Source organism: Daucus carota, chromosome 1 (assembly GCF_001625215.2).
Source record: "Daucus carota subsp. sativus chromosome 1, DH1 v3.0, whole genome shotgun sequence".
NCBI classification, from domain to species: domain Eukaryota; kingdom Viridiplantae; phylum Streptophyta; class Magnoliopsida; order Apiales; family Apiaceae; genus Daucus; species Daucus carota.
The window spans coordinates 36,680,282-36,706,498 of NC_030381.2; the positions used below are offsets into that span (position 1 = coordinate 36,680,282).

At 36.2% G+C, this 26,217-nt stretch overlaps 6 protein-coding genes across 6 annotated transcripts; 2 read left to right on the top strand and 4 right to left on the bottom strand.

The window, feature by feature from the left end:
- LOC108204400 (probable 4-hydroxy-tetrahydrodipicolinate reductase 2, chloroplastic) lies at nt 1–3,667 on the top strand. Its single transcript, XM_017373810.2, has 9 exons — nt 1–199; nt 365–587; nt 663–900; nt 1,734–1,867; nt 1,955–2,029; nt 2,468–2,569; nt 2,754–2,863; nt 2,942–3,029; nt 3,387–3,667. The coding sequence occupies exons 2-9, from the start codon at nt 381–383 to the stop codon at nt 3,453–3,455; spliced, it is 1,023 nt and encodes a 340-aa protein (XP_017229299.1). The 5' UTR covers nt 1–199; nt 365–380; the 3' UTR covers nt 3,456–3,667.
- Nucleotides 3,668–3,947: 280 nt separating this feature from the next.
- Nucleotides 3,948–7,153, bottom strand: LOC108194482 (probable RNA helicase SDE3). Its single transcript, XM_017361435.2, has 4 exons — nt 6,937–7,153; nt 6,054–6,789; nt 5,388–5,636; nt 3,948–5,108 (listed from the first exon to the last, which is right to left on the bottom strand). The coding sequence occupies exons 2-4, from the start codon at nt 6,774–6,776 to the stop codon at nt 4,149–4,151; spliced, it is 1,932 nt and encodes a 643-aa protein (XP_017216924.1). The 5' UTR covers nt 6,777–6,789; nt 6,937–7,153; the 3' UTR covers nt 3,948–4,148.
- Nucleotides 7,154–9,985: 2,832 nt separating this feature from the next.
- Nucleotides 9,986–12,977, bottom strand: LOC108210783 (probable RNA helicase SDE3). Its single transcript, XM_017382201.2, has 3 exons — nt 12,062–12,977; nt 11,272–11,517; nt 9,986–11,151 (listed from the first exon to the last, which is right to left on the bottom strand). Exons 1-3 carry the CDS (start codon nt 12,842–12,844, stop codon nt 10,189–10,191), a joined length of 1,992 nt encoding a protein of 663 aa, XP_017237690.1. The 5' UTR covers nt 12,845–12,977; the 3' UTR covers nt 9,986–10,188.
- A 1,159-nt stretch (nt 12,978–14,136) lies between these two features.
- On the top strand, nt 14,137–20,460 carry LOC108199386 (dihydroorotate dehydrogenase (quinone), mitochondrial). The gene is made up of 11 exons (XM_017367211.2): nt 14,137–14,529; nt 15,209–15,291; nt 15,693–16,016; nt 16,325–16,580; nt 17,806–17,886; nt 17,962–18,069; nt 18,144–18,173; nt 18,619–18,756; nt 19,103–19,140; nt 19,237–19,336; nt 20,018–20,460. Exons 1-11 carry the CDS (start codon nt 14,377–14,379, stop codon nt 20,090–20,092), a joined length of 1,386 nt encoding a protein of 461 aa, XP_017222700.1. The 5' UTR covers nt 14,137–14,376; the 3' UTR covers nt 20,093–20,460.
- Nucleotides 20,461–20,689: 229 nt separating this feature from the next.
- LOC108205052 (glyceraldehyde-3-phosphate dehydrogenase A, chloroplastic) lies at nt 20,690–23,114 on the bottom strand. Its single transcript, XM_017374819.2, has 5 exons — nt 22,892–23,114; nt 22,365–22,475; nt 21,875–22,173; nt 21,541–21,785; nt 20,690–21,429 (listed from the first exon to the last, which is right to left on the bottom strand). Exons 1-5 carry the CDS (start codon nt 22,931–22,933, stop codon nt 20,927–20,929), a joined length of 1,200 nt encoding a protein of 399 aa, XP_017230308.1. The 5' UTR covers nt 22,934–23,114; the 3' UTR covers nt 20,690–20,926.
- A 1,503-nt stretch (nt 23,115–24,617) lies between these two features.
- Nucleotides 24,618–25,934, bottom strand: LOC108222028 (F-box protein At1g30790-like). Its single transcript, XM_017395914.1, has one exon. It carries the CDS (start codon nt 25,932–25,934, stop codon nt 24,618–24,620), a length of 1,317 nt encoding a protein of 438 aa, XP_017251403.1.
- Nucleotides 25,935–26,217: the final 283 nt, after the last annotated feature.

Consider the following 26,217-nt stretch of genomic DNA (forward strand, 5'->3'; position numbering starts at 1 on the left):
AATTCCAAAATGGTAGAAAAATAAAATGAGTGCAACCCAAAATAAACCCAAGAGGGGTTTTAGGGTCTGCCACTGCCTACACATATGTAGCAGCAAGTGTGTATAAACTTATATATACAAGATAGCACTGCTCCACCACTGCAGCTGCAAAATCTAACATCTGGGTCTTGTTTATATCACTTATTTCTTTTATAAACAGGTAAATCTCACCTTATTTACTCATTTTAAAGCATTCTTGTGGTGTTAATTGTACTTATGTTATGATATTGTCTGCTTAAATGTGTTAAACCCTAGTTCTTGAATTCTTGATTAATGTTTAAAAGTTATCATTTTTATGTTGCTAATTTTTTTTTTATGTGTTTAGGATTGGTGTATACATAATGATGGCAGTTCTTGAAGTCCCAATTAATGTCTTTGGACAAAGAAACAATTTTTCATTCTCAAGTAGCAGAAGACCCCCTAATTATGCTTGTGGTATTCGAAAGGCGAGATCTTTTGTGTTGGTTTCAGCTACATCGCAAAGCCCAGTTCAATCTGTTGAGGAGAACACTTCGATTGTTTCGCAGAAGTTTGCTTTTCCTATTATGGTATTAGTACTTGTACAATCTTGATTTACATTTGGTATTGATGTGAATGGAAGGTTGATTTGGGTTTTGATTTAGGTGAATAGTTGTACTGGGAAAATGGGGAAGTCAGTTATAGAAGCAGCGATGAATGCTGGGCTTGATCCGCTTCCTGTATCGTTTTCTTGTGAGGAGGATTCTGGTAAGATTATTGAAGTTGGGGGAAAGGACTTTGAGCTGTACGGTCCTAAGGAAAGAGAGGATGCTCTGGCCAAAGTTTTCAATGAAAATCCGGGTTTGATTGTGGTGGACTACACAGTGCCTATGGCTGTGAATGGTAAGCATTTGTGATGATTTTATAGGGTAATATAAGGAACAAAGAACCGGATGTTTCTTTTACAGATCTCTGCATCTTGAAAGCCTTATATATTGTTTGAAACGGAGATCAAATATATACTCTTAACAAATATGAGAGAGTGTGATGCATTTGTAGGAAAAATGAGTAGGAAGGAGAATGTAGCCTTCTCTGTCAAATTGGTGGGATTGAGCACTAGTTTAATTTGCTAAAAATAAACTAAGGAAGATATCAAAAATAAATGTTCGCTCATGTATAAACTGCATTCCGTTCCCTCCCAATTACGTATATTCCAACCAAGATAAAAGCAACACCCGAGTGCTATAGAGATACAATCAGTCTCTACCCATATGAATCTGTATGTTCTGGATTACCATTGGCCTCTTTACATAAGCGCTACAACAGCATATGAGCTTAAACCAGAAACTCCTCATATTAAAAGAGCCACATCCTAGACATTGAATACCAAGAAGGGGTTCGTTATTTTATATTAGAGTTGAAATTATGGATGCACTAGTCTGCCTATCCTGCCTATTTCAAGTTGTAAATTATACTTGTATTAATAGAAGACTGTCTACATCAACTTTCTCAGAAGTTTGTGTTCCGTAATGTTTCCCTCAGATTTAGCATTGATGTTCATACTTGATGTGTAGCTAAGTGAAAAATGGTCCCATTAGTTGGTGTAGAAGTAGACTATTATATACAGAGTTTGTATCATATGAATCTGGAAGTTGAGTTATTATTCACTTTGATTTATAAATATGTATTGATAAGCTACATTATTATTTTGAAAAACCACTGAACATGACGATCAGATAATGCTGATTTATACTGCAAACTTGGAGTACCTTTTGTAATGGGAACCACTGGCGGCGACAGGGAACGACTGTACAAAACTGTTAAAGACTCAAATAATTATGCTGTGATCTCACCTCAGATGGGAAAACAGGTGTTGAATCATTTATATAGTAGACCTGGTATTATGTCACATTTTCTTTTTATTCTTGTTAATTTTACTTATTCAATTTTGGTTTAGGTCGTTGCTTTTCTTGCTGCAATGGAATATATGGCCACACAATTTCCTGGAGCCTTCTCAGGGTATAGCATGCAGGTACATTTGTTTCTGTTAAGATGCCACGGATATTGGGTGAATAATTATGCTATCCAAGGTCATGCATCAGTATATCCCATCATCTTTAATTTATTAATATTTGCAGTTGTGTAAATTTTTAACAATTCTAATGCACACATCTATTGTTCTGCGATGTGGCTGGGATACATCATGTGGAGTCACCACCAGTCTACTTCATGTGCAATGTTTTTGTCAATGGTTCACTCAGATTATGTATTAATTTAGTGGATTTTAAAATGAACTAGAATGTATATAAGAAGGGATAAACCAGCCAATGAACCTAGCATGCAAATTAGTTTTAAATTGAAGTCTTCTAAACTACAGAAGCTACGTTAGAGTTGTATAATAATCAATACATTTTCTATGTAATGTATACTTTTCAATATATTCTGATGCTTATTAACTGTAACTCCCCAGGTTTTGGAGTCCCACCAAGCCAGCAAGTTGGATATATCCGGAACTGCCAAGGCTGTCATTTCCTGTTTCCAGAAACTAGGGGTGTCCTTTGACTTAGATCAGGCATGTTTATGAATTATGACCTTCAAATATTATTTCTGTGCTTTCTTACACTTTTATTCTTGCCTATAAAGATTGGTTTAGGTTTGTATTGTCACTTTATATACTGTTTGACCATCTGAAGGATCCCTAATCTATTACTCCTACAAGTCTATGACTTACGAAATTTTTATATGAATATTATTAGGTACAACAAATTCGCGACCCAGACCAACAAATTGAGTTGGTTGGTGTCCCCGAGGAGTACCTATCTGGTCATGCATTCCATATGTATCATCTTACATCCCCTGATGAAACGTAAGTTCAGCTTGTCTTCCTTTCGGTTTCTCTAATTTCTGTTATGTCCCAGGACTCACCAAGTTTAGTGCTTTGCAGAGTTTCTTTTGAATTTCAGCATAATGTTTGTGGTAGATCCATTTATGCAGAGGGTAGCATTGATGCCGCATTTTTTCTTGCCAAAAAGGTGATTGTGTCTTCTCACCTTATATCAATCCCTATTGCGAACCCTAAATGACTGAAATGTTTTAGTTAGTCTGATATCATCCTATATTTGTCTTTCTGGCTACAGCCTTTCCTTCACATATAATCTGTAGTTATAAACTTATTACATGTCATTCTCCCCGATCCCATGACCTTGTTAGAGGATTGAATACTCGTTCCCTTGCGCCTCTACATGGCCTCCCCCTATTCTTAAAAACCTAATGCATTAAGAAATAGGTATCATACCACTAAAGCAAGATATGCTGCTCCTATTTTAACGTCATTGCTCTTTCATTTGTCTATCCTTTAGGCTGATTGTAATTATTATGTGAAATTGCAGGTCCGGTCAAGAGCAGAAAAGCGGCTCTACAACATGATCGATGTCCTACAAGAGGGCAACATGCGATGAAGGGGGATTTTTTTATATTTGAACTTGTATCAACTTCAGTTTTGGAACTGTAGACTGTAGAGTGAGAGTAGAATCTACAATATAGTAGTTTGGTTTGTTTAGTGTAATCAATGATACATCTGTGACCATTGTTCTGTTGGATTCAAGTTGAGCTTAAACTTGGGCTGATTATTTTAATATCAGCTTTATATAGACATTCAGCTTTAAAATCAGATGATGTTTGTAGTCGAAGGATTACATGATTACCACTTGGCTAATTGATGGTATACAATTTGAACCAATATGTTTTTTAGAATGCTCGATTTACTCTAAAACACACAAGGGATGCTCTTTCATTCTCTTTGTTAATAAACATAACATTCAGGCTGGGCCATAATAGAGTTGCTACCATTTATGTATTCAAGTTTATGGTTTGTTGAAGGAAAAGGCCCCAGGAAAATGTAGAATTAGTGTTATGCAGGGATGACCAAAGACTTGATAACAGTATTATGTCTAGAAAATAGTCTAAATTGAACAAGCTCCATAAGACCATACACAACTTCAAACCAGTTTAGAAAGTTCTAAAGTAGAAACCCAATCAAGGGAAAAACAGATGTAACAAGCACAATTAGAATACACAAGTGACATGTTCAGATGCTCTGTCAGACCAGCCATTCTTGAGTTGGGGAAAGTCAGTTGGGATTGAGTCTGAGTCTAGTCAGTCAGACTCAGCTGTGATATAACTTGCGGATCGAGGGTCATGTACAGTTCACTATTCCGGAGTCTTTCAAAGTAAGATGTCCTTAATCCATTATTCCTTGCAATTTTGGAGCGAACCCATCTGGGACAGTTACCTGGTTTACCAGTAACTACTACGACTGTGTTCTCGTTTGCAAGATTGGACAAAGGCACCAGAGTTTCTGGCTCAACTGCAGACGAAGCATCCACAAGAAAGATGTGACTAAAGTGTCCTGCTTGTAGCCCCTCGTGGTGTAGCCGAAATGTACTCATGAAAGTTGACAAGATTAATCTAAATTTTCGGAGTTCTGCAAGTGGAGGACAAGGAAAAAGCTCTTTTTCTTCTTCATACGGGCAATGAGGTAGTATGTCACCAGGTACCTCATCCAACCCTCTAAATGCAGCATTCGATCTGAACATATCCGATATAGGAATTTCTTTCTGCAGGTTTATCATGAACACATCACATGCACTGTTTGAAGGTGCGCATATTAGTATCCGATTTAGTGGAGAGATCCTTAATAATTGAAGCACTGCATCTTGAATCACTTTTCCAGTACTTGTCAATGTTTCTTTGGAAACCAATTTATTCCTTACTCTACTTACAGAAAGTGGTCCTTCCACGAGATAAGGAAATGGTCTCTGATGCATTATAATCTCCTCTGCAGCACAGATTTGTTCTCGTTTAAAAGTCAGATGCAACGGATGAAGCTCCTCCAAAGAAACATTGTTACTTCTTGGAATGATGTCGGGGAAGAGGAAATTCCTGACCACCACATCTGATGCAGCTTCAACCGCTTTGTGAGCCCGTTTTAGGCAGACCCTATTTAATGAGAATTTAACATCATATTTGCACTCTGAGTAATGCTGATCATAAAATCCTTTGTCAAACTCAACCAATATATGCTTGCTCTTTTCAATGCGATAGATGATACCCTGTTTAATAACATCAAGTGAAACAAAATGAAATTTCATATTTGTGAAATCTGCAAGACTTGAAATAGTACATTTGAAGAATATAAATAAATAACATGCAGATTGTTAATCAAATAGCTTTTAGTTTAAATGGTTACTGTTTTAAATACTGAATATAGACGAAGCAGGTTCAACACAAGGAGGAAATTTTTATGCATTATGCTTCTACAGGTAAAGGTGCCTCTACTCTTTGTATTAGTGTATCAGCTGATGAAATTTGACTAGATAAGAGAACTAAACCTTGAATGGTGTGTCATCTGTGTCTGATGGCCGTACATAGGCAAAGTCTTTAGATAAAAGGAAAGGCCTCTTCTCAGGAATGGAATCCATTTCAAATTGCACAAAGGTTCTATTTTCATTGTCATCACTACTACACAAGTTCTTGGATTTCCCATTTCTTCGATGTATCTCTGCCCTGTGCAGCTCCAGAGAAACATTCTTCATTTTCACCTCCATGGATACATTCTCCATTTCGAACCCATCCCATTTCTGAATTAAACAAAACAAAAGTTGTATTGACAATTTGAAAGATAATTGCATAACTTATAAGATTAAATGAAATTACCTTGTACAAGAATTTCACAGGGCATGTACACTAGTCACCACTCAAGAATTATAAAACAAACCTCCAATTTAAACCAACAGTAAACTTATTTTCTTCATGCTCATTTCAAGCTTCTTTCAGGAATTAATTTCAAACATGAATGAGGAATATGAATGATAAAGCATGCTAGTATTTTAGTACACCGTTTACTTGTAATGGACCTGGTTTGTAAGTTCATAAATTAAGATATTAAATGTAAAAATTTAATACTGATACTTGTTACTTTTAGGTACATATACTCTGTGATATCAACGAATTCTTCATGTTATTCACCTAGAGGAGAATGGAAGTTTTTTAGGTACCTCAATATAGTAGTCCTCCGAGTAAAGCAGAGCTGCAAAGTAATCCTTATATGTCAAAGGTGACAAAGGCTTCTTGAGAACTTCTGGTACAATATCTCTCTTAATCAAATCTTTGATATCCTCCGGAACAGTGAACAGAGGTAATGCACCCTTCTCAACCCAGATGTACTTGGTTTTGTTCTGTTGGGTTGTTGAGCTACACGAATCTGAAGACAAAACTGGTTTGAAGATTGGAGAAATTTTCGGAGAAGATAGGGGTTTCTCATATGAAGATGGATAGGAAACCAAAGAAGAGTCAAGGGACGAATGCAACCTATGCTTGCTGCTTAACTCTTGATCTATTAACCGATGCTCAAATGCTCCTACTCTAGTGTTAGGCTTGCTATGAGAATCATCAATAACCTTCTCTGATTTACTATCTGAAGAACTACTAACTACCACTGCCTCGGTCCTTAAAGTAGATGATCTATCCTTAAAGTTCGATGATATATTTGAGGAATCCAAGCAATTAAACATTTGATTATGGCCTAGGTGATGAGTACCCCGGAAAGGATCATAACTTGTATGAATCTGATGAATATCAGAAAAGGGGTGCTTTTGATTTTTAGTTGCGTTACTTTTATCTACATAACTTGTGCCCAAGATTTCAATTTCATGGTTAGGATCAGATTGACATTCTGGTGTGTCTTTTCGGCCAAAAATCCAGCCCAAGAACTTCAACATGTTGTTTCTACCTCTGATACACATACAAATAATGAAAAATGAGAGTTAGTCTATTAATAAACAGCATTTCATTAATTCATTCTGACAAAGTAATGGCATGCATGCTGCTGCTTCTGGGATTCTGTGTGTGTAATGACTAATTTGGAAGTAGAGGGCTTACCTGAAATTGATCAGAGATTTTGTTTCTTGATGAGTTGAGAGAAATCAAAGGAGATGACCAAAGTAAATTGCCATAAGTTGTAACAAGATCTTTTTACATTTCCTAAACATGGAGAACAGGAGACAATGAGACTGCTCTCTCTTGAGGATACATAATTAAGGTTTGCTACAAGTCTCCATACTTATGTTGGAGCATATCAAGAAAAAAGTTGTACTATGAGCTACGGAGGAGGATGCAACTACTAATACTTATTTCCAAGACGCTAGTGATATGGTGTCATGCAACTATAGGTCACTTTTCTGCACTTATCTTGACTTAACAATCTTGGATATTCGGGTCTATTGCATTTATAAAATAATCGGCTTATAAACTAAGCAACTACAATGATTCTATAAATAAAGCATGTTAATGTGGGTGTTTGGCTAAGCTTCTTATAAGTGCTTCCGGGCTTCTTTTAGCACTTTAAGTAGCTTCTACTTTTTACGTGGTGTTTGGCAAAAATAAGCAGAAGTGCTTATTTTGGGTTTTTAAGCCAGAAGCTGGAAGCTAAACATGCTAGCTTTTTTTGAGCTTTTCCCGTGATTTGCATTTATTATGAAGTTTTAAAAATTTTAATATATAATAAACTTTATTTTTTAATAAAGTTTTTAATATTTTAATAATTTGATTTTTTTTAAAATTTATACATTTAAATTACCAAACACTCAATTGACTTATAAGAAAAAATTATCCAAACACTTTTAATAACTTATAAGTCAAGTTCACTTATCAATTATAATCCACTTCTTTATTTTAAGCAATAAGTCACACTTTTAAGTTAAGCCAAACGCCTACAATGTCTCTCTCAAACAAATGTATAATCACTTTTGGTAGGCCTGTACGCGGTTCGGATTGGTTCGGTTGGAGGGTAATAACCGAATCAAACCGCAACTTGCGGTTTTCTAAAATCTCAAACCGCGACCAAACCGTTGGTTAAAAAAAACCAACCAAATCCACCCACGTAATTGCGGTTGGTTGCGGTTTGAGTTGCGGTTCAACCGCTAAAATAGTTAGACAAAGAAGTTCTATCATACACTCTGATATAAGTTTCCATTTGGAGCATGAAATAAATTACAGTCATGGACACATTGACTAATTTATATTGGGCCTTGCTCAAAGAGTCCAAATTTCATTAATTTAGTAACTTTTTTTAATTTATGTGAATATCTATATGTAAATATATAAACATATATAATAAAAATATTTAAATTTATATAATGTGCGGTTGGCGGTTGCGGTTGGTTTTTTGCGGTTTTAAAAAAAATGAATCCGCAACCAAACCGCAAATTAATGGTTATTAAAAAATCCATCCGCGATCGTCCACATTGTGCGGTTATCCATAATACACGGATCGGTTGCGGGTGGTTGTTGCGGTTGATGCGGTTGAGCGGATTGAATGTACAGCCCTAACTTTTGGTAAAAGTTTGGAAACACTTTTTAGGTCTCGCATTTTCTCACACGACAACTAGCTTAGAGCATCGCAGCAGTGTCTTAGTGTCTTCCTTATAAATATTATAAAATATTGAATCCTAGTGATTTAGGACAAGATTTTGTATTTCAACTCCAACAATGATCCTTATAATTCATTCCTTATTATTATTATAATAATAAATTTGGAAAAGGATTGATAAAAGATGGAAGGAAGAGAGAGAAAATAAGTTACAATAGGAGAGAGAAATGATTTTTTTTATTAAAGAAATCAAATAAGAGCAACTCCAGCAGCTTCCCTATTTGGAGTCTTAAACCAAAATATGAGGAATATGGGAAAATAATCCACTCCAACAGTATCTTAGTGATTCCCTAAATCACTAAGATCCACTAGCCATGCCTAGGGCTGTAAAATGATCCGGGTGATCCCGGGTACCCCTCTGCTCGAGTACCGGATCATATAACTTTTAGCTTGTCCAGATTTGGGTTCGGGATCGTTTTATTCGGATATAAACCGATCCCGGGTATTTGAGATTCGGATTTGAACCGAATATGATCCAGTATCGTATTTTCCATTTTTTAACGGGTAGTTTATGATCCATCGAATATGAGCCGGATATGATCCACTAACATTAAATATCATTATTATTTCTATTATTCAAATAATTATCATTTAGTCTAAGTAAAAATAATATTATAAAATATAATAATTTTAATTAAAACCTATAGTTATATGTTGGTATATATCATTTATTAAATATATATGAAGATAATAAGCATGATCAGATTAAATAAATCACATTTTATGAAGACATAAACTTAAATAAGATATTAAAATTTTATAAAATGATGACTATTTACTTACAAATGGATTTAAAATATAATATGTATATGAGTTTGAATTAAATATGAACCGTGGATCATATTCGGGTATACGGGTAGGATCATATTATGAAAAATTATATGAGACCGAGTCCGAGCGGGTACAGGTGTGCTCAGATCCGGGATCATATATTATACGGGCTTAATATTTCCGCCAGATTTGGATCGTTTTCAAAACGAATATGAGACATGTATCATATTTTCGAGCCGGATATGAGCCGAGACACCGGATAGTCCGTATTGATTTGGCAATAGCATCTCCAGCAGCATCTTAGCCCATTCCTTAAATATAATATAAAATATTGGATCCTAGTGATTTAAGATAATAATAGCTATTCTCACCTCCAACAATATTCCTTATATTCATTCCTTATATACTATTTTATTATTAAAAGTTACCATTATTGCAATAGGTGAAGAGAGAGAACATGTTTGTATTCAAAATTTATTATAAAATAAGATTTAGGAGAGGAGAGAGGTTACCTAAAGATAAGGCATGGCTAGTGGATCTTAGTGATTTAGGGAATCACTAAGATACTGTTGGAGCAGATTATTTTCCCATATTCCTCATATTTTGGTTTAAGACTCCAAATAGGGAAGCTGCTGGAGTTGCTCTAAGGCACCTCTAAGACACTGCTGGAGCACTAATTTATGTCACATTCCTTATAATTGGACTTAGGACATGAAATAGGGAAGCTGCTGGAGTTGCTCTTATGAGTTAAGAGCCATTGCCAATTATCTTCTTAATATCAAAAAGAAAAAGAAACTCATAAAGACTGTAACGTTTAAACAGATTTACAAGGTTCTGATAGAGAAGCTCAAACCAAAAACCAAGATATGGAACAAGCAAACAGACACAGATAGAACAACTGAATATGTCTTTCATATTCACAAACTCTCAGTTCAGGCCAGCTCTGATATAACTTCTGGATTGAGGGTCACGTACAATTCACTATTCCGAAGTCTCTCAAAGTATGATCTTTGCAAGCCATTATATCTTGCAATGCTGGACCGAACCCATCTCGAACAGTTTTGTGGTTTACCACTGACAACAATCACAGTCTCCTCATTTGCTAGATTGGCCAGTGGCACCAGAGTCTCGGGTTCGATGGCAGACGAGGCATCCACAAGAAAAATGTGACTGAAGTGCCCTGGCTTAAGACCCTCATTATGTAGCCGTGATGTGCTCAGGAAAGTTGACAAGATTAGTCTGAATTTTTCGAGCTCTGCAAGCTGAGGACAAGAAAAAAGCTCGTCTTTCTCCTCGTAAGGGCAATGAGGTAGGATGTCATCAGGTACCTCATCCAGCTCTCTGAATGCAGCATTGGACCGAAAAATGTCTGATACAGGGATTTCCTTCTGCAAGCTACTCATGAGCGCGTCACAAGCGCTATTTGAATTTGTGCATATTAGTATCCGGTTTACTGAAGAGGCCTTCCATAATTGAAGTACTGCTTCTTGAATCACGGTTCCAGTACTTGTCAATTTTTCTGCAATAATGACTCTGTCTCTTGTATGTTTTTTTGCCCTGGTTACAGAAAGCGGACCTTCCAGGAGATAAGGAGACGGGCCTTGATGCATTACAATCCTATGTACAGCGCGCAGTTGGTCCTCTTTAAGTGTGAGATGAAATGGCCAAAGCTCCTCCAGAGAGATATTTTTGCTACTTGGAATGCAGTCAGGAAAAAGGAAATTCTTGAACAACACATCTGATGCAGCTTCAATTGCGTTGTGAGTCCGTTTTAAACAGACTCTGTTTAATGAGAATTTGACATCATATTTGCATCCTGAGTAGTGCTGATCATAGAATTCTACCCCGAACTCAACAAACAAGTTCTTGCTCTTCTCAACGCGATAGATGATACCCTATTTAATACGTCAAGTGAAACAAAATCAAATTTCATATATTGTCAAATCTGCAACCCTCGGAAAAGTTCATGGTAAGAATAATAGAGTATTAATTAATAAAATATGTGTGAGCTAAACCTTGAATGGGGTGTCTTCTGTGCCAGATTGTCGAATGTAGGCGAAGTCTTTAGATAAAAGGAAGGGCCTCTTCCCAGGAATGGAATCAATTTCAAATTGTACTAAAGTTCTGACATCTTCATCATCGCTTAATTCACTTCTACTTAAGCTTTTTGATTTTCCTTTTCTTCGGTGCATCACTGCCTTGTGCAACTCCAAACTCACATTCCTCATAGATACATCTAGCATTTCGAATCCATCCCATTTCTGATTCAGCAAAATAGAAGTTCTGTTAGAACAGTGGGAGAAATGCACAACTAGCTTAGTAAATGTATTAATGATTCAAATCCACATGTTATATGAGAATAAATGAGATAACTTCTACAAGAAAATTTATCCATTAATCAATATCTTCTAAAAACCTTATTTCTAACCAGACTTGGACTCATTACACTTTCCTTTTGTGTTCAGAAATATAGAAATTAATGGCCTGTTCGGGAACTTGAATTTCATTTGAAAATCTTGAATTGATCAAGTGACATGTTTGAACTTCGGATACACAAAAGAAATTGGATTTGTTGCTCATTTGAAATCCAGATCATTCAAATACTAGTATAAATCTGTGAATTTGATATGACATGTCAAATCATGTCATTTGAAATCCAAAATTTGAAATGCAATACATGTTTTCAAACGCAATCTAACTGTAAAGTAAATATAGTGCCCGATATGTGGTATCTGTAGACAATTATATGCTGAAATAAACTAAACCTTCATACTGTTGACTTGCAGGAAAGGAAAAAAAAGGTACCTCGAAATAGTAGTCTTCAGCATAGAGCAGCGTAGCGAAGTAATCCTTGTATGTCAAGGGTGACAAAGGCTTCCTGAGAACTATTGGTACAATGTCTCTCTTGATCAATTTTTTTATATGCTTGGGAACTATGTACAGAGGGAGTGCGCGCTTCTTAACTAAGATGTGCTTGGTTTTGTTCTTCTGAGTTCTTTTGAAGATTGGAGGAGATTTTGGAGAAAAAGTAGGTGATGAGTCAGGATTCTCAGAATTTTCAAGTATAGTGTTCATCTTGATCACATATTTGCGATCCTCTGAAGCTAAACCATGTGTGGAAGCATCCTTCCTGAGCTGGATGCACTTGGCTTTAGTCTGTCGGTTTGTTGACTTAGATAAACCAAAAGATGAAGCAGGGTTAACAGATATGAGTGGATATTCTGGAGGATGTGGAGTTGCAGTACTATATGAAGGCGAAGACGATGATAAATTTGACTCAATGAATGGTTCAGACAAAGGTTTTTCAAGATCCTCCAGTGCAGCGTCTGTGCTGATCAAATTTATGTTTTTTTGTGAAACTCCACGACGAGAGGAAGAGGCCTTGGGAACCCACGTGCACTTTGATTCGGCCTGTTTGGGTGTCGAGTTAGATGCAGATTTCAGTGAACTCAGATGTTTTTTAAGTGAAGACCGAGGTGGTTTCTGATTCTGAATTACTCCGGAAACAATGCATGCTGTGTTTGCATCTTTGGAATCAGCTGCGCCATGATAAAGAAGAGAATAATCTTTCTTGATAGTAGTACTCATAACTTCAAGAACTGAAGTTGAGAGAAATCTTTCAAGAACTCAGAGGCAGCTCAGTTTTGTTGCTGAACTGTCGGTCAATCTTGAGTCCTCATGTTCTGATACAAACCTTAAGTTTGGTTTGGTTACAGAATCAACAATGATGTTCTTTGATTTAATATTAGAGCCACCTACTATGGGTGCCTGGGTCCTTCTTGAGTCTCCTGACCACTTAGAGGCCTCCAAGGGATGAAAGAAATTAGTTGGGGCCTAGAGTCTATTAATATTTTTCCACAGCAATAATGAATCATAAATCACAAAAATACTTTAAAGTGTTGATTGACCTTTAAAAATGGTTAACAACCATCTTTAGCTTTAAAAATTCCAAATCCACCCCTAGACAAGGGAAAGAAAGAGAGCATGGACTTTGATTAGTTGGCAAGTAGGCGTGCTCTTTTGGTGTGGTATTAGACAATGTCCAATGATGATGTTAACACTTCTACGTCATTCTATTTTTATTTTTTTTTGAAAGATACGTCATTCTATTTTTAATGTGTCAAAATTTGGTCCAAAATCGATTTATTTGATATGATTCATGATATCTATATTGTGTGAAATAATCTCATCAATGATTAAATTGGTCAAGAGATTCGAAGGATTTCACTAGTAATATATATCGATTTCTTTTTTATCGATTTCTTTCTGATTCCATCAACTCAAATCAATTGTGTTCAGAATTTTTAATCTTGATGCATTTGTAATTTTGTGGAGTAATCTATATTTTTTTATGGACTTTTTATTTTTTTTGAACACGATTGTGTAAAGGAACAAGAAAAAAGATATAAAATTAATAATTTTATCTACAGTGTGCTTTTTAATAATGTCTATTGATTTCTTTTGTTTCTACTTTTTCTCTTGTAACACATGACCGATAGATTCTTATTTAAACATAGTAATCATGAGGCATATATCATCATTAAAATAATATATACTCTTATGCTTGACTTAAATAAATATGGTCGTAAAGAAAAATATTATTCTTATATTAAATTAATGTCTTTTTAAAAATCATAATTCTTTGAAATGATGTATTTGATAAAGCTGATAGTTCAAAAATAAGGAGAAATGAATTTATTTTTCACTTCTCATAAGAGAGAATAATAATAAAATTGTATTATAATAATATTATATGAAATTTAGCTTATGTAATACTTAATATTATAAATAAACTATATAATTCTCAAAAACATTTACTTAAAAAAAAATTGCAATTTGCTATCTTTTCTAAAAATCTAACTTGCTAAAACCCCTCCACCGATGCCCTCTTTCCAACAGGCTGCATAAACCTCTCATATCTTCCCCGCCTTCATTCTCTTTTTCTTCCTTCTCTAAATCCAAACTTTACCAAGATTTTAACTTTCTGTAGGCATACACATATATGTATATCTTGTATTCATAAAAAGTCTGCTTTTTGGAAGTTGGGTTCTCTCTAATTAGGTTGCGTTGTTTTGAGGTTTTAGTTTGTGTGAACAAGAAGAAGCACAAGTTTGAAGAGAATGACCACAAGGGTTGCTTTTAAATTCTTGAAGGAACATGTTTTGCATAAGATTAAGCCTGGGGTTGCTGCTTCTAGACAATTTTCTGCTCATTTTTCATCTGTTCCTCCCCTTCCCCCTGCTAGATCCAAGATTCCTCAGTTTTCCAAAAAAGTAACTTCTTTAAACTCCACTCTCCCCCCCCCCTCCCTCCCTCCCTGTATGTGTTTATTCTGCTCAGAATTTATCTTAATAGGTGAATTTGTGTTGTTTTAGACTTGACCCATGTACTAATATAATATTTAAGCTGGAATTGTAGTTATGTGCAAATGAACTTGTTTTTGCTCTAGTGAACTAGATATTATGCTAATTAAGTCAAGTTTTAGAAAAGGGCTATTGACCATCGGAACATAAAATGTATGTGCTTTATTGTAATATTAGACGGACTTCTATATGCAATGTATTGATAAAGTAGCTGATTTTTTGGCGACTTTTGCTGTGTAAGTAATTTAGGGGTCGTTTGGGTGAACTCAAAATAAGTGCTTCTTTCTTAAAATAAATAAGTGGAGTAGAAGTTAGAAGCAAGATAAGACTTATAAGTGATTAAAGTGTTTGGGAAATAAGTAGAAATCCTGAGACAAAAGCTAGCATTCCTAACTTTTTTTAAGTGCTTCTTGACTTCTTACACAAACAGTACGAATAAGTGCTTCTAACTTATAAGTCGAGAAGTTCGGCTTAAAAGGGAGGGCCAAACACCCACTTATTTTATTGAAAAAAATTGAGTTCGAAGTGGTTCTTTTGAAAGTCTACATTTTTTCTCACTCCAAGGCATTTTGGTTATTTTGAACTGTAGGGGAGAATATTGACGGGAGCCACCCTCAGCTTGCTTATTGGGGGAGGAGCTTATGCAAGCACTGTGGACGAAGCAACTTTCTGGTAGGAGCTAAAAAGGTTCATGTTCATTTGTTTTCAGTGCTTGTGCATTTGGAGCATATCACAAATAAAATATTAAGTATATGAACTTGTTTAGGTTAATATCTACACTTTGTTTCAAGTTGATGAGTTGACCAATTTCGACATTGAATTTGCTTTACTTTCCTAGTTTCCTATGATGTGTTTGGGGCCCATGCTGGTAATTCTTATGTTTCTAAATGTATGCCAACATTACTGTTGGATAATGTAGTACAGATGAAAGGGTTTAATCTGTACAGTGTTATGTGTAGTTATCACTGTTTATCTTTAATACATGATATGAAGCCAGTTGTTTTTTTAGGTTGATATGGGTAGAACTTCTATTATGATGACTGGCGGCTTATTGCACTTATTTCATTTTGCAGTGGCTGGCTGTTCAATGCAACGAAGATTGTAAATCCATTCTTTGCATTTCTTGATCCAGAGGTTGCTCATCGGTTGGCTGTATCAGCTGCAGCTCGTGGATGGGTTCCAAGAGAGAAGAGGCCTGATCCTTCAATATTAGGACTAGAAGTTTGGGGGAGGAGGTTTTCTAATCCTCTAGGCCTCGCTGCTGGTTTTGATAAAAATGCTGAGGCGGTTGAAGGCTTACTAGCAGTAGGTTTTGGGTTTGTAGAGGTTGGCTCAGTTACACCTGTTCCACAAGAGGGTAACCCAAAACCTCGTATATTCAGATTGCGAAATGAAGGGTAAAAAATTCATCTTTGCCTAACATTTTCCACTTACATTTTTAAAATTTTTGAATTTTGAACTAAAGTGAATATGATTCTATCATTTATTTTATTTTCATTTGTAAGCAAGTTATGTTTAAGAAAAGTGCTAAACCATGATAATAACTCTCTGCTTAAGAAATTACAGTTTCCTCTGATAATTGGCCATATGAAAGAAGCTTGTTTAACCTATATTACTTTTTGTGTGTAGTATTCGTATATAGCTTTACTTGGCTGTTGTTCTATCTAAGTCAAATTATACTCTTCCTTTTTTTTTTCCCGGACAGTGCTATAATCAACAGATGTGGCTTCAATAGCGAGGGAATCGTTGCTGTTGCGAAACGGTTGGGAGCTCAGCATGGTAAGAGGAAACTTGATGAAACATCAACATCTTCATCTCAATCAAGTGGTGGAGTCACACATGGAGGAAAAGCCGGTCCTGGAATACTTGGAGTCAATCTTGGAAAGAATAAGACCAGCGAAGATGCAGATGCAGATTATGTACAAGGGGTTCACACATTATCTCAGTATGCTGACTACTTGGTATCTTTCTTTTTTAGGCTAACTCATTAATTTAACCTTCTTTTATTGATGGCTTTCTGAGGAATGAAGACCACTGCTTAATGCTTTCAAATAAAAAAAATTCAAAGATTGGATGTTAAGTTTGTTTACAAGGAGTTTCTTTACTTAAAGTTGTAGGTGTGGAAGTAGTTATCTATTGTGTGACATCCCTCAAATCCGGGGGTCTAGATCTGGTGTGACTAACCCAAAAACCTTGATATTATAAAACCTGTGTTGATAAAAGGAAGTAAAAGAAAAAAAAAATCAAAATCCTTGCTATTTTAAAAAAAATTTAAATAAAAATCAATTCGACCCCCTGAAAACAGGATTACATACAACTTACAGTATTGAAATCAGAAACCAAAACTATCAAACTTTATTACAACTCAATTTACATTACTAGATAAACTTCGATAAGAAGAGTTGATGATAACCAATCAACTATATATCGGGAATACTTGAGGTTGTGTGAAAATATTTACTGGTCTGACCTCAATTAGTTTTGGTTATAAAGGTTCATCTGATAAGTCTATGTTTCGTCTTTCAAATGGACTCAACTCTAGATCGATCAACGAACTGAAGACTTAAGGAAATCTCACCCTACTAGACCCAAGACCAGATAAATCGAGTGCTTATGCATTGGTAGGTGGTCCCCAAGAAATGTATGCCGCTCACAGGGATTGAACCCCTAACCACAAATTTTCGAACAATTTCCACAACCACCACTCGGCCACCTCTTGAAGGTTGAGTTTCTGACTTTATTACACTAAAATAAGAAAACTGTGATATCTATAATTATAAACACTTAAAATTTTATCATCTAACTTGATTCTATTTTACTTACAAAAACCATCCCCAAATAGTCTTACAATACCTCTATGTGTTCCTTTTATCAAGCCTGTTATCACCATCTATATTCTGATTTTAATAACTTATAACCTGCAGGCTGTATCTCTGATACCAACTGTGATGGCCCAAATATGGGGTCTAGATTTGGTGTCACCAACAGAAATAAAACCGAGAAAATAAAATAATATAATGAAAAGTGAAAGAACAGCCTCCACAAAGATCATAAAAGGGTTTGGGGCATCACATATTGCGTGCCTGCTAGTGGAGCCAGTTTTCCTACTTTATAAAATCTACATTATCATAGTTTCCAAGTTTGGATTTATGTCACCTTTATACTTGTAAACGTTTGTGACTCTAGGTTATTAACGTTTCATCTCCCAATACACCTGGACTGCGCCAACTTCAAGGAAGAAAGCAGCTGAAGGACCTCGTAAAGAAGGTATTGTGATTTATTTGTGGAATATGAAGCAAAAGGTTTCAAGATTTTTTTTCTTAACTTTTGCTCTTGGTGAAGGTTCAAGCAGCTCGTAACGAAATGCAATGGGGTGAGGAGGGGCCACCTCCTTTGCTTGTAAAAATTGCTCCAGACTTGTCTAAGCAAGACCTTGAAGATATTGCAGCAGTATGAAAACCCTTCTGATTGTGAAGCTTCTCCTTTATAGTATCTGTTCTTATCTGTTTTCTCTTTGATTGTAGGTTGCTCTTGCACTTCACTTGGATGGATTGGTTAGTTCACTACCACAAACCTTAATAGATAATTGTAGTTATGATATTTTTGTATTTATTTGTACAATAACACCGTATGGTTGTTGCTAAGCAGACATATCCTATTTGTTAGAGCTATATAAGCTTGTGCATTGGCAGATGCCTGTCTAACTGTTTTTTATACTGTAAATGAAAGAAAAACCTTGGAAGTACTTATTTAAAAAATGAAACAGTCGCTCTTAATATATTTGTTTGCGAGTCACCTCTGGGTTCCTATATTTGACTCGGACTATTTTTAGCTCAGAAGGATGATATATATCTTTTCTCTAATTTCATGTCATAGTGTTGATTAACATTTTTTTTGTGTTCACATATTATTTAGCTTATATCTTTAATCTTCATTATTGTGGTGCGAATGCCAGATTTTATTATTAAGCCATCTAAATAATCTGTTTAATCATTGTAGATTATATCAAACACAACTATTTCAAGGCCAGATCCTGTCAGGGAAGACCCACTTGCTAAAGAATCTGGAGGCTTAAGTGGGAAGCCTCTATTTGATTTATCCACCAGTATCTTGAAGGAGACATATTTATTAACGAAAGTAAGTTATGTATCAGAAGCTGTCAGATAATTTCAATTTTTATAACCTTTAACTTTGATTAAATTATCCTGACAAAAAAGAAGCGAGACGAAGAAGTATTGCTCCAAGGTTCATCATTTTTACATTACAGTTATAGGGAGTTCTTTTGCTAAATATCTTGAAAAACTAGATGTGTAGCGGAGCAAACCAGACATCCTTGTGTTTTATATCCACAAACTATATTGTATAATGGCAAACTTTTTCTTGAGTATGTTACCCTTTCTGTTTTGGTTTCTGCCCAGTTTATATCATTTTTTTCCTGATTCTGTGCATTTTAGACCTGAAACTTTGTTTATTTTTAAATCAGGGGAAGATCCCTTTGATTGGTTGTGGAGGTATTAGCAGGTAAGTGTTTGTTGACATGGCCATTTTGATTATGTTTATTTGTTTTACTCTGTACTTTTTAATTTGGATAATCAACTGACTGTGTACTTTGTTTAGTGGTGAAGATGCATACAAGAAAATAAGAGCAGGCGCAACTCTTGTTCAGCTTTACACTGCATTTGCTTATGGGGGACCTGCCCTAATACCTCGGATCAAGGTACTACTCTCGTGCTCTGGGATGTCACAGAGAAGTTGATGCATGAGTAGCAACTATTAGAAAATTTTAATGCATTTCTTTCTCTGTATTTACACTTTTTTGACCATGAATGGTAAAAGGTTAAACTTCTCTAGCTGTATTTTTTAGGAAGTAGCCATAGCTTATGAACAAAACTTCAGTGCATGTGTACCAAGGTTGTGGGCTGTACCAGTGATTACTGGTGTGTCACAATTTATTGAAATATTAATATTCAGCTAAAGTAAAGACTGAAGAGTGTGCTTAAAACGAAGAGGGAGGAACCGATGAAGTAATTATCTGTAGATTAGGGAGATGAGTTGCATTGATATTTTCACATTATTTGTTTCTTCGATTTCCTTGCAGCCACTACAATGGCTTCCTTGTTGCATTATTTCTCTAGTAGTTCCCTCAAACAAATTCTGCTCTTTATGATTTAATGTGATAAGAAGTTGCAGTCTAATTTAAAATTGATAATACCCCGGGTTCACTTGTCTCTGGAGGGGATCAGCTTCTCTAGTTTTATTTCAGGGTTCCACTTATTAGGTGTGCCGTGTGCGGACATCACATAATTTAAAATATCTACATAAGTTGAACACAGAAGACTTTATGTCCAATTAATCATCATTTGCGATCATTTAATTAACTTCTTCTGCTCTTTCTTAGGCTGAACTTGCTAGTTGCTTAGAAAGGGATGGCTTCAAGTCTATTCATGAAGCAGTTGGAGCAGACTGCAGATAGTTTTGTGACTGACCACGCTTATGCTAATGGTTTGATGTATGGCCATCTCTTTACAAATCTTCGACTTCATATGAGAATGCCAACCTTTTATGATCAAAGTTTCCACTTTGATTGGTACAATTTTGTGCTTTGCTAAATGTTCTGTTCCATTTCATGTCTCAAAATGTGATGGTGTATGATAGAAAATTTTGGCATATGAATGTATCAGCTTCCTTTCATAGGCATGTCAGTATAATCTTGGTACTATGTTACCCAATTTTCCAGCTAACTGCAGATCACAGTCTGTAAACATCACCAGTTGTAATGGAATATGTAGTCTAAAAGCCTTCTTGCTTTATGGTAGAAATCAGTTCAATTCTGCATGAACATTTTGTTGTTTCCAGTCATTTGACAAATCTACGCGACTACAGAATGTCTTAACATGCATTGTACACAAACACGTTAATATGCTGATAGGCACCCTGTGCATCTGTAATATTCTGTGTCGGAACATTGTCTGTATAAATTATGGCATTGACATATCAGACACCAGAAAAATAGCCAGTGTTTAGAAGCAAGCTAATTTCAGTAGAAATTCAATAATGCAGGCAAGACATGTGTTGTATATCTTATTCTTATTATTATGATATATAATGCCTAAAATGCTTTACATACAGAAAAGCTCCCCAAATCTGAAGCATCAAACTTGAGAATAAGTCCACTAGTGGCTTTGTTCTAAGCTGAACTTCAGATTCCAACATAAATTGAGAAAGTTGTTGATACTCATATTACAATTTGAAACAAAATCAGAAATCTACAGATGGGAGAAATTAAGATGACCAATCCTGGGAGAAATTATTTCCATTGGTTGGCAACAATATCGGCCAAATCGACCACCCTCTGTGAGTAACCCCACTCATTGTCATACCAGGCAATCACCTTCACCATGTCATCTCCCATGACCATGGTGAGTGATGCATCGACTGTTGAGGAAACATCTGAGCATCTGAAATCGACGGAAACGAGTGGCTCCAGACACAAAGCTAGGATGCCTTTGAGCTCGTTGTCAGCGCTCTCCTGGAATGCAGCATTAACTTCCTCAGCAAATGTCTTCTTGGAGACCTGAACAACAAGATCCACAACTGACACATTGGGGGTGGGCACACGGAGGGCAATGCCGTTGAGCTTGCCCTTGAGATTTGGCAGGACGAGGGCCACTGCCTTTGCTGCACCAGTTGATGTTGGGACGATGTTGAGTGCTGCAGCACGTGCACGCCTGAGATCCCTGTGGCTTGCATCGAGCAGCCTCTGGTCTCCGGTGTAGGAGTGAGTAGTAGTCATAGTTCCCTTGATAATACCTATTAGGTCATACTCAAACATGTCAGCTCTCAAGATCATAGCAGCATTACTTTCTTCAACAAGAAAAGCTTAAGAAAGAAACAAGAAAAGCTTAAGAAAGAACGTATTACCAAATTTCTGGTCCAGAACCTTGACAAAAGGTGCGAGGCAGTTAGTAGTGCAGGACGCGTTACTAATAATGGTCTCAGAGTGATTATACAACTCTGCATTGACACCAACAACATATGTGGGTATGTCACCCTTCCCCGGGGCTGTAATGAGCACCTTCTTAGCTCCGGCTTCAAGATGTTTGCCAGCACCATCTCTGTCCACAAACACCCCGGTTCCTTCAATCACCAAATCGATTCCTAGTTCCCTGTAAGTTTTTGTAGAACAAATCTCTGTTAAAATGTGACAATCACAAGTCAATAACAACAGTAATGAACACAGACTAGGTGTAAATACCCCCAGGGAAGGTTGCTTGGGTTGCGGTCTGAGACAACCTGGATGACCTTCCCATCAACAGAGATGCCATCAGTACCAACAGGCTTGACATCTGCATCAAAGATCCCGAGGGTGGAGTCATACTTGAGAAGGTGAGACGCTTGCTTAACACCGCCAGTGTCATTGATGGCAATGACATCGAGAGGGGAGTCTTTCCTTCCGTGCCAACACCTCAAGAAGTTTCTTCCGATTCTTCCAAATCCGTTGATGGCAACCTTAAGCTTGGCTTCCACCACTCCCCTTTTGTTGCCTCCTCCAATCTAAGTCATTCGAATATTCATTGCTCAATATAGCTTTATTTAGTGGTCTTAAGGTAATGCACACTTACTACAAATATTGTGTCCTATCTAAACAGACTCTGAATAAGCAGTAATGTGAGAGCTTGATCAACATTAGGAAATAATATGATCTAGTGCTTACAATGTTACAGTACTTAAAAGAGGAGACTTACAACAGAGGTCTGGAATGCAACCAGAGAGAGCAAGTCATCAGATGTTCTCTTGTTGAATGGAAGAGCAGCAGAGGAGCGCAGGCCCGCGAAGTCTGAGAACCCTTTGTTCACCTGTACATTGATCACCAACTTACATTACTACTTTGCAGCCAAGTAGAATTATATGCACACTATGTTACCCGGACTAGGCTAAAAGTGTCCAACATGGATATATGTAGTGCCGGACACAGCAATGTTTTGATAAATTTACATGTTTTTGGCCTAAAATAAGTGTCCGAGTGTACATACCATGTTCCAGTTGAGTGTCCGACATGGATACTCGAAACAAAATGAAGATTTGGAAAAACATAGTATGCACATAACATGATTTCACGTTTACATGATATGTGCCTAGCCATAAAACATTCTATCTGCTACTGTCTAGCTATTTTCAAACATTCCTCAGTACTGACAGACTAAAAAGAAATGACAGTGATCACAATAAATAAATTTAACAACATGACTAGCAGAAATGGAATGTAAGAGACCTGGAGAGATGAGCTGCCCATGGAAAGAGCAGCAGAGGCCATGGTTAGTGTGATGTTGTGACAGTACAAAGAGATGAGAAATGAGAAGGATTTATTTGGGAAAGAGAATGTGGATGAGATTATGAATGATAGATAGAGGTCTTGCACATTATATGGCTATGCTTTTGTGTTTATTTCTTGCATTTTTGTTATTTGCATTATTATTTTTTTAGCTTTCTTCAATGGCCTTTCATATCACATCCATCTAAATATAAGGTTGTGTTGCATCAAGTTTCTCCACCACCTTATCTTTCACAAATGCCACTCTGTCAATATTGCTTCTTCCTATAGGATTACAAAGACTTAGAAATCTATGTTCTGCTCTGTCTTAAGTTGTATGCAAAACTACAAATCATTTGAAACTTTATATTTTTCATTGTTGTAAAAAATCGGTATTAATCACCAATTAACGCTTTTTACCATCCTGATATTTTTACTATTACGGGATACTGATATATTTATCTTGTTTCCCCTATATCATAAATCACCAGACCTATCTTTCAATAAAATTTGGAATACCCAAGACCTTTATTTAGCAAAAAGAACAGTTAATTGTCCTTTTTACTAATTTAAATCAGGAACTTCATCTTGTGGCAAGATACTAATATTATGTCAACTGTCAGTCAAACAATTGTTTGTGAGCTATCTTCATGCCAATTATACAGTATGTTGCAAGAGTTTAGCCACTATACAAAACTCACGGTATTTTGAACAGTTGTGATGAAAATATCTGCGGTCAAAAGACTTAATCCTTTTGTCCCATTTAATTCTAGAAGTCTGTAACTTATTTTTAAGAATTTTTTTAATAAAAATTTAACATCCAAACTATATTAAAAAAAACAAATCTTAAAAATAAATTACACAACTATACTTATACTTTACGGGAGTATTAAAGTGTGTGCCGTCCCTCTTCTCTAATATATATTATCCAGGGGACGAAGGGTCTTATAGTACAAATTATAATTATCCCCAAATATGCATATCGACATCGATGCCTGTGGTTTTTCAGACTCTTGCCAAGTCCAGGCTACTTGGCGGGATTTATTAACTCCGATTTCAAGCCGATTCCGATTTTAACATGAAAAAAATGTATGTTTATGTAATAAATCAAAAGAAGACATAAAGTCAAAAAACTGGCTTAGAGTTTTTGCCAACAGGATTACAATAGTTTTTGTGTCATTTCTTGCTATGGGCATTGGGCAAGGCCCTGGCAGTTTTTGGTATGCTCATGAGCAGATATTTTAATTTTTAGATGTAAGAACGCTTGCATCCCAGCAAAGAATACTCCATGTACATTCATGTTCTTGAAAACAAAGGAGATATCAAAGTTTAACTAAGCCTCCATCATATGTGTGATTGACTCAATCCAATAACTAATATAGTCGACTAGCACCAGGATAACACACACCCAGTCTGCATTATAAAATCTAGCACCAGGATAACACACACCCAGTCTACATTATAAAATATTAATTCATGTCCAAGTCATGGTGAGAAATGTCGAATTATCCCACACGGTTTAGAAAATGTAAAATGAACTAAGGAACATGAACATAGAAATACAATAATCGAGATGAGTAATATCATCATCACCTTCAGGATCTGCAATTTTTTCCTCCCTATAATCATCAGATTCTAAGCTGCTTATCAGCTTGAGAAATATTGTTGCTCTCCTCATTTTCATCTTCTAAATCAACATTGTTTTCCTCATTATCACCTTCTGAATCATCTCTTCTAAATCAACACTGCTTTCCACATCTTTGTCATCAGACCAATTGACCATTTTTGATCCTGTGACTAAGAGCATTTGCTGGCTCTCTGTATACTTGAAAACGTCATCATAATCAAACAAAGGATAAGTTCTGATATATCTGACAACTTTCCTGTCATAGTTATAAGAGATCCACTCACCGTATATCAATAAGAATTCAACATTGTTGAAAAGGCCCTTGAGATAGCCTAATTGCTTACCTACATCAATATTAAGCATGAAAGTCCATGATGCCTCAACTCCACCACCACGAAGGCATGCCTCATCATCTAATATCCACAAGTTAATTTTTCCGCTTCTCAACTCCTCGTCATTAGAGAACATAACAGCTATAGAATCCTTGAAATCAACAATTCGGGCATCGTAACATTTGCGAGGGCCTTTACAGTTAATAGGTAGTTTAATATCACAAATAAACACCTCCTTATTTAGATTAAAAGCCACCATACCACTATATCCCGTGGCAAACAAAAATCCATGGAGGCATATATCAAATCTACAGTTGTAGGGAATATCAATCAACTTAGTCTCAATGTTTCGCCAAGTATCTCTTTCCGCAGAATAGACCTCGTTTCGCCAAGTATCTCTTTCCGCAGAATAGACCTCAGGAAAAACAGTACGAGACACAACCCTAACAACCTTAAAATCAAAATCAACAGGATCAAACCCAAAGCCTAAAGCAACTTTATCATCACAATTGTAAAGAGCATGCGAGGGAATGAGTTTGGATTGCCTAGCAGTGGGATTCCAAATGTATATATCAGTAGCTTTATCAGCAGTAGGGAAGAAATAATTCGCATCAATAGAAGCAGAGGGATCAACACAAACACACACAATTCCGCAAACACAACCAACGAGAATAGAGGGAGGCGTGAAGGGATAATCACCTCTGGAGAAAGGAAAGTTAAGCTTGGCTATATAATTATCAGTAGCACCGAGCCGGTAGAGTGAATAGGAGCCGTCTTCTTCTGGATGGTCATCAAGATCTTCTCCTTTGAAAAGGCGTACAATGAGAGTAGGAGCTTGTTCATTATTATCATCCACAGCGCGGTTGATTGTAATAGCATGACGTTGATAATGAGATTTGATGAAATTAGGGCTGGAAATGAGGGAGTACCAGGGTTTTGACACGGCTTTGCATTGGAGTAAGTATTTTACAGGGAGTCTGGAAAGCACCTCGGTTAAAAGATCTTCGTCTGTTAACATCTCCACCCCCTCGGTTCGCTTAGCCATCTCAGGGGTTAGGTTTTTCGCTGCTGATTGTTGGGGGTGGGGCTGTGAATTGGGGCAGAAAAAGACCTCAGTACTCATGCAATTTTTACAATGTTCAGTAACCCGATTTTGCTCTCATCAGGACCTTTTAATCCGCCGGTTTGCACCCGCTTATACATTTTTTATGATGTTATTACACATTATAATATTTAGTTATTATTTTATTAATTAATAGTAATTCGTTCACACATATATATTTATTATATTAAAATTTTACAATTATTCATATTTAAAGTAATATATT